Below are 6,887 nucleotides of genomic sequence, written 5' to 3' on the forward strand. Positions count from 1 at the left end.
CCTGCACCTGTTTTAGACACCCAGCAGCCAGCATCGCTATGAAGATGAAAACGATAATGATGATGATGATGAGAGCTGGAAGATGGGAGATGGTAGATGAGAGCTGAGCTGAGCTGAGCTGAGCTGGAAATTGAGGAAATGTGATGCGATGCGATGCGCTGCGCTGCGAGGCTCAAAATGAACAGCAAAATCAACAGGCGAAAAATAACAAAAAAAAAAGCAGATGGAAAGGCGAAGCACTTGCCATTTGGCTAACGGCATTATAAATGATGCCGCCGTGAAAAAGTGACAGTTAGCGCACAGTTACAGTTGCAGCTACATGGCTCATGCCACATGCCCCCAGTCTCGTTACCAACTTCCCAGGTTTGCATTCAGCAAGCGATTCTCCAGAAATCGAATTCCGGCAGCAGCAAAACGAAGAAACTTGGGCAAAGTTTCCAAAAAAGAAAAACCAAAGCAAAAACTACCAAACAGGAGTGTTTGGGATTCGAACCACACTGTCATTTATTGATTATGCGCATCTCAATTTAAGGCAACACCTCGGGCCAGAGCCGGAGCCAGAGCCAGAGCCAGAGCCAGAGCCAGAGCACATCGATCGAGATTGCATGATCGTGACAGGGGCAGAAAGAAAAGAAAAGTCGCCAATAAAGAAACATGGCTAATCACATTTTTCTTTCATTTTAATAGGCAGTACGACTGCAAATAATGTCATTGCCGAAATTATTGAATAAGCCAAAAGAAAAGAGAGAGAAAAAATATATAAAAATAAATGAAAGAAAATCATAGTCAACTATTATTGCATTATGGCCAAAAAATGGAAATGAAGATGGAGCTGGGCGATGGTAAAGCTAAAGCCAAAGCTAACTGATCGTAACCCAACAAGACCGTGAAGCTCATAATGAGCATTGCACAAGACAGAAAGAGAGCGACTAAAAGAGAGAGAGAGAGAGAGGGAGAGTGTGTGAGACATGAAGAAATGTGTAATAAGACCAAGCCACAGTCCAGTTCCAGTTGAGTCCAGATCGGAGACAAAGCTGCCCCTCTTCCTGTCGCCCCCTTTTTTCACAGTGTATGCAGCCACATTCATTGAAATTGAAAGTGAATCGTGCCACACGATCCGAACAGCCAGACGATGATGCGATCCTCCAGACCGAACAAAATCATCAAAATAATAATGTAACAAACAAAAACAAAGCGAAACAAAGAAACCACTAAAACAACATAAAACCAAGAAGTAACGCATAAAATTGCTGTAACCAGCGTGCAGAATCTTTAATACACTATCAATTGGTTTTTTTACTGGGGAACTTAAGCTATTGAGATGTGACCTCAGCTCAGCAATTGAATTTTCTCATCTCTTTTATTTATTTATTTATTTATTTATGAGGACAGGCCATAATCAAGGGCTCAAGCTGGCTATAGACTTAAATATACGCAGAGGCGTATATAGAGTAGAATATATTATTATCCTTAGCTTTAAAATATATCAAACTGAACATAAAACGCGGAATTTTCTTGCTTGACTTTGATAATATAACTAATTTTATATAAACTCATCCATAAAGCCTTCTTCGTATATCAATGTACCCTCCTATGAACTTTTCAGAATTGATTTCCCAATATATACTCTATTGCTAATTTATATACCCTTCCCTATATACTCTACTCAATATACCCTAGTCTATATATCCTTCTCCATATACTTTTCTTTATATATACCACTCTATATATGCTGCTTCATATACCCTTCTCAATATATCATACTCTATATATCTCAAATGCCAACTGGGTTTTACTTATATTCCAATTCATATTCTTTAATAGAGATAATATACTATATATATTCTATATATTCTATTTCGATCAAGTTGCATAATTACTTTAAGTAAGTCCCAAATAATTTTTATGAAATAGCAGCTTAAAGTGCGGTTCACACATAAAATCCTCTGCTCTTTGATTTTTTCATATAACTCAAAAAGTTTTAAGTCCACTGAAAATTTGGTTTAAAGTTCGACTTATATTAAAAGTTAAACTGAAATTGCTTTTAGTTACAAATGAAATTGAAGTTCCGGGTTCGAATCGGTTGCGCTTAAACTCGATTTGGCTTGCTTAACAGCAGCTGGGAATATTTATTTATTGAATTAATTTTTATATAAATTAATAATAATTTTTACATACGTTGTACATTTTTATTATACATTTATATAGTTTTGATACTTTATATACAATTATATAAGTTTTTATATATTTTTTTGAATATTTAAAAATATATTTATATAATTTATAATTTTTATAAGATGTTTTTAAAATATTTTTGATAACTAAATATTTTGCATAAATAAATATATAATTTATAAAATATTATGTGTATATGCATGTTATATATATTGCACATAGTATAATGCATCTGCTCTGTTTCATCTCAAATTGATTCTTCTACAAGCCAATGAAGAAGAATTTTCGTACCTGCTGACCCACTTACCTCGTACATATCAAATCACTTGAGCATATCCAAACAGATTTCACACATACTGAGGATTGAAGAGCTAGTTTTAACTACTTGGGTTTGTGTTAACTTTTAGGAGGGTATTAAATCATTTAAAATTAAAAAGGAAAACCGCAAACTAAGAAACGGTCATCGAAGCTGCTGTTGCTGCTGCAGTCGCAGTTAGCGGCGCTGCTGCCGTCAGCGTTAGCGCCGCAGCTAGGAGCGGCAGCAGAGGCAGCTTTGGCTCTAGCCTAAGCCACGGTCTACCCCTAGGCCCAGATGACTTGCCAGCTGCTGCGCTGCTTTAAGCTGTGTTTTGTTGTTGTTTTGTCTTTTTGCTTTTGTTTTTGTTTTTTTTTTTGCTTTGGCTGCGGCTGCTGCTGTTGCTGTTGCTGCGGCTGTTGATGTTGTTATTGCCGCCGTTTTATACATTTCAATTTCTTCATGGTTATGCGCTCTTTGCCAACTGGCGCGACCGCTGCTGCTGCTGGCGTCGCTGCCCGCTTCGCTGTCGGCTTCTGCTGAATTTTTACTTAATTTTTATTTCTCGCCAATGAGCGGCACTATAAAAGCAACTGCAACAATCGTTGTGGCATGCAGTCAGTGTAAGAGGTTCCGCGTCGCACAAGCTCCAGTGAATCAAACCAAGTTTCTCTCTCTCAAAAATAAATTAATAACGGATATTAACCGAAACTTGAAACGTTCAGTTTTTACAAACATTATGCAGTCCAGTTTTGTGGTATGTTCAAGTGGATCCCGCTATATATGTGTGTGTGTGTGTGCGTGTGTGTCATGCCCTATTGAAAATAGTTTGAAAGGGCATAAGATGGCCAAGCCCACAAAGTATACATAAACTCGTTCAGGACGAAGAGCTCAAACGATCAAGCTATATTCGTCCATACGTCTGTTTGTCCGATCTCGGAAACTACTAGAACTAGAGACCTGAAATTTCGAATATATATTCTTGAATATTGTACTTAGTACAATCTTTAATTTTTGTTCATTATTTTTTATAATGTTGATAATAATCAACACTTTGATTTGTTTTTTTCAAGCATAACATAGAAACTAGAGTGACCAAATTGAGCTATATATATACCTAATACAATTTAATTTTTTGGATTTTTGGATAACCTTTCCTATTAGCCATAAAATTTTAATACTATCTTAAGATTTCTTCACTAGAACCGCATTTATTAGAGTACAGGGTATTTGCTAGTCGACTTATGCTCACTTACTTGTTGCTTATGGCATTTTTTCTAATTCTTAGTTAGCGATTGTTTTGGCCGGCGTTGCGCTGGTCGCTGCTCGTCCGGAGCCACCGCGTGATACCTACAGCGCACCACCATCGAGCAGCTATCAGCCGAGCGGACCCAGCGGCGGCTACGGTGCACCTGCACCACAATATGGACCACCACAGCAGCCGCCAGTGGTGCACAAGCACGTCTATGTCCATGTGCCACCACCAGAGCCAGAGTACCAGGCACCCAGGTAAGTCGCAGAGCCTTAATTTTGCTTAAATTTCCATTGAGGTCAGAAGATGCAAAAGACAAATAAGCATTATTTTGAAATAAATATAAAATGGAAAAGTTACTATCCAAAAAAAAAAAAAAAAAAACAACTAAATAGTATTTCAGAAGGTTATTTCTTTTGATTATTAATCTGAACGTATAGAAAATTATTTAAATTTATTTTTTTTTGCTTTAAAATAGAGATGAATTAAAAAATCTCTAGTTGTTATTCATAGAAACCTAACTAACAGACAGATTAATTATATCTCTAAACTTTCATTTTCACTAAAAGAAAACCCTAGTCTAGTTTAAGTTTTTCGTTAAAGCTCCGTAAATTACCTAGATATTATCTTGTAAATATCATTGATCTGCTAGAGTTTGAGTCATCATTTACTTCTTCATTGAAGAGGCTTCATTTATTTCTTTAACACATATTATATATACTCTGTATATTTTTCACAATCTTAAATAATTACTCGGCAGTTCATATATAAACCCCTAAATGCCTATAAGCCCTACTTGCCTTAACTAACCCAAGTTTTAACTGTAGAATTTTGGTATACAAGAGTTGTTAACACTTTGTACGCTAAACTTTAAGAGCTTTCAAATATTTTCCCCCTACCTTAACCCCACTAAACATTTCCAGTTACTTAAGCTACATTCATTTCAGTATCTCATAGCTCACTCATAGACATCTCTTGTTTAGCTGCTTTTTAAGCCTTGTTTAAGCATATCTTCAATCAAATTATGTTTACAATGTCCAAGTTGTGCAAACATAATTTGCCAGCTGATTGCAAAGAGATATATTCCCACATTAAGGGAGCTTACGAACCATCTGGTTTGTTTGTCTGATGCCCCATTACAACTAATTGCAAAATGAATTGTCGTGTGTAGCTCCAGATATGACTATCCGCGTATATGTAGTCTATCTGGGTAATGCCCCACAATTATGAAAATTCTCCCACAATTCATGGACTCTATGAGTGCTTGAGTACTTTGTTTTTAGCTGCGAGACAACTGTTGCGAAAAACATGAGCGTTAATCATCTAATCCAGCTCAGGGCTACATAACTGTTTATTTTTTTTCGACTTGCTTTTTTGCATTATCATTTTTGTGAAGGGAGTAACAAGAGTTTTGTCTTTTTGTGCTGAAAACTTATTTAATAGAGGAACTCTTTAAATGGGCAACAATCTAAGCTAAGCTTATCTATCTCGCTCTCTTTCACTGTTTTTTGTCACTGTAGCCAGAAAGTAATGTTAATTGCCAGTTGGAAAAAGATATGGTGCTGAAGACAGCTAAAGCGTGACTAAGATGTTACCTAAGCTACATATATATTTTTTACTTTTCGTAGCTAATTATTCCATACGGAAAGGGAATTAGAAAGAGAGAGAGAGAGAGAGTGGGAGTGCAATTACCATAGCGTTAATATAGAAGAGTGCATACAACACTTTATATAAGAGTTGAATCCAGTCGAGTTTCTAGTGGGCAGCAAATTGTGACAGTTTTTGGTAGCTAATTATTGCATACGAAAAGGAGAGTGAATGCAATTACCATAGACTGTATATAAGAGTGGGTGTATACGTGTTTATATAAGTCTTCATGCGAAGTGCTAGAGAGTGTTGCACTTCCTAAGTAGCTAAGCTAGCAAATTGAGGAGATAGTATAAAATTACTAGAAAGTGCATATAAGAGTGTGAATATCAGACTTTATATAAGAGTTGGCTAAACTTGAATTGTTAGTGGGTAGCTAAATGTCACAGTTCCTTAGCTTGTTAATTATTATTGCATACGCAAAGGGAGTCAGAGGGAGAGAGCACAATATGCATATAAGATTTTGAATATAAGAGTTTTTATATAAGCTAGTGATGACAATCTAGATCATATTGAAGCTTTTCCATGCTTGCAAATAACTTATATAACATGTTTCTTCGACTTCTGGCGCTTTTCCTATAGGAAACCTCTGTATGTGCCGCCTCCACAGAAGCACTACAAGATTGTGTTCATCAAGGCGCCATCGCCACCAGCACCAACTGCACCAATTATCCCACAATTCCCACAGAACGAGGAGAAGACTTTGGTCTATGTGCTAGTCAAGAAACCAGAGGAGCAGCCCGATATTGTTATACCAACACCGGCACCAACGCAGCCCAGCAAACCGGAAGTCTACTTCATTCGCTACAAGACCCAAAAGGAGGAGACTGGTCCCTACCCGAATGCCATTGCACCACCTTCGGAGTATGGCGCACCCGCTGCCCCGCCAGCACCATCCGCGCCAAGCAGCTCCTATGGAGCACCTGCTCACTAAGCGAACCGCTGCTGCCTCCGGCCACTCATCATCCCCCTACCCCCTTCGAACTAAACCTTATTGATTTTTTACTCATTTTTTTATTCATAACGAAAAAAGAACAAAAAAAATCATTTTAATGTGTGACAAAATTTACGAATTATCATTATGTATACGCCCGATCCTTATACTTATTATTGTTGTTTCTTATGTAATTTTTTTACCTCTAAACATTCTCCGCATAGGCTGTTTGTTTCAAATTGTTTTGCCTAATCTTAAGTACCTAGTTCTTTAAGCACATGCGTTATATATACGATCATCAGTTATACATATATATATACCATATATATATACTTGATATGCATTTCAACTAGGCAAATATAAACTATGAATATTTCAGTAAATTGTTGTTGTTGAACGCAAAAGAAGAAGACAATGAAAAAAGCTACAAAAAAATAAAATAAAATGAATGATACTCAAAACATTATTATTGTATATGTATAAAAACAGTGGATCAAGAAAAATAAAAGTTATCTGAACTTAACATCTGAAAATGGAGTTTTGCATTAAAATAACAAAATTTTTAAAAAATTTTAGAAGAATTT

At 36.5% G+C, this 6,887-nt stretch overlaps 1 protein-coding gene across 1 annotated transcript; it reads left to right on the forward strand.

Moving 5' to 3' along the window:
* Positions 1-3,138: 3,138 nt before the first annotated feature.
* LOC111602506 (proline-rich extensin-like protein EPR1) lies at positions 3,139-6,348 on the forward strand. The gene is made up of 3 exons (XM_023319584.2): positions 3,139-3,227; positions 3,759-3,979; positions 5,952-6,348. The coding sequence occupies exons 1-3, from the start codon at positions 3,210-3,212 to the stop codon at positions 6,301-6,303; spliced, it is 591 nt and encodes a 196-aa protein (XP_023175352.1). The 5' UTR covers positions 3,139-3,209; the 3' UTR covers positions 6,304-6,348.
* The last annotated feature ends 539 nt before the right edge of the window (positions 6,349-6,887 follow it).

Source organism: Drosophila hydei, unplaced genomic scaffold, assembly GCF_003285905.1.
Source record: "Drosophila hydei strain 15085-1641.00,03,60 unplaced genomic scaffold, DhydRS2 tig00000172-arrow-pilon, whole genome shotgun sequence".
Lineage (NCBI taxonomy): Eukaryota > Metazoa > Arthropoda > Insecta > Diptera > Drosophilidae > Drosophila > Drosophila hydei.

Coding starts and splice junctions, on each gene's coding strand:
- LOC111602506 (XM_023319584.2), top strand. Junction 3,980..5,951: donor CCAGAGTACCAGGCACCCAG/GTAAGTCGCAGA, acceptor CTTTTCCTATAG/GAAACCTCTGTATGTGCCGC.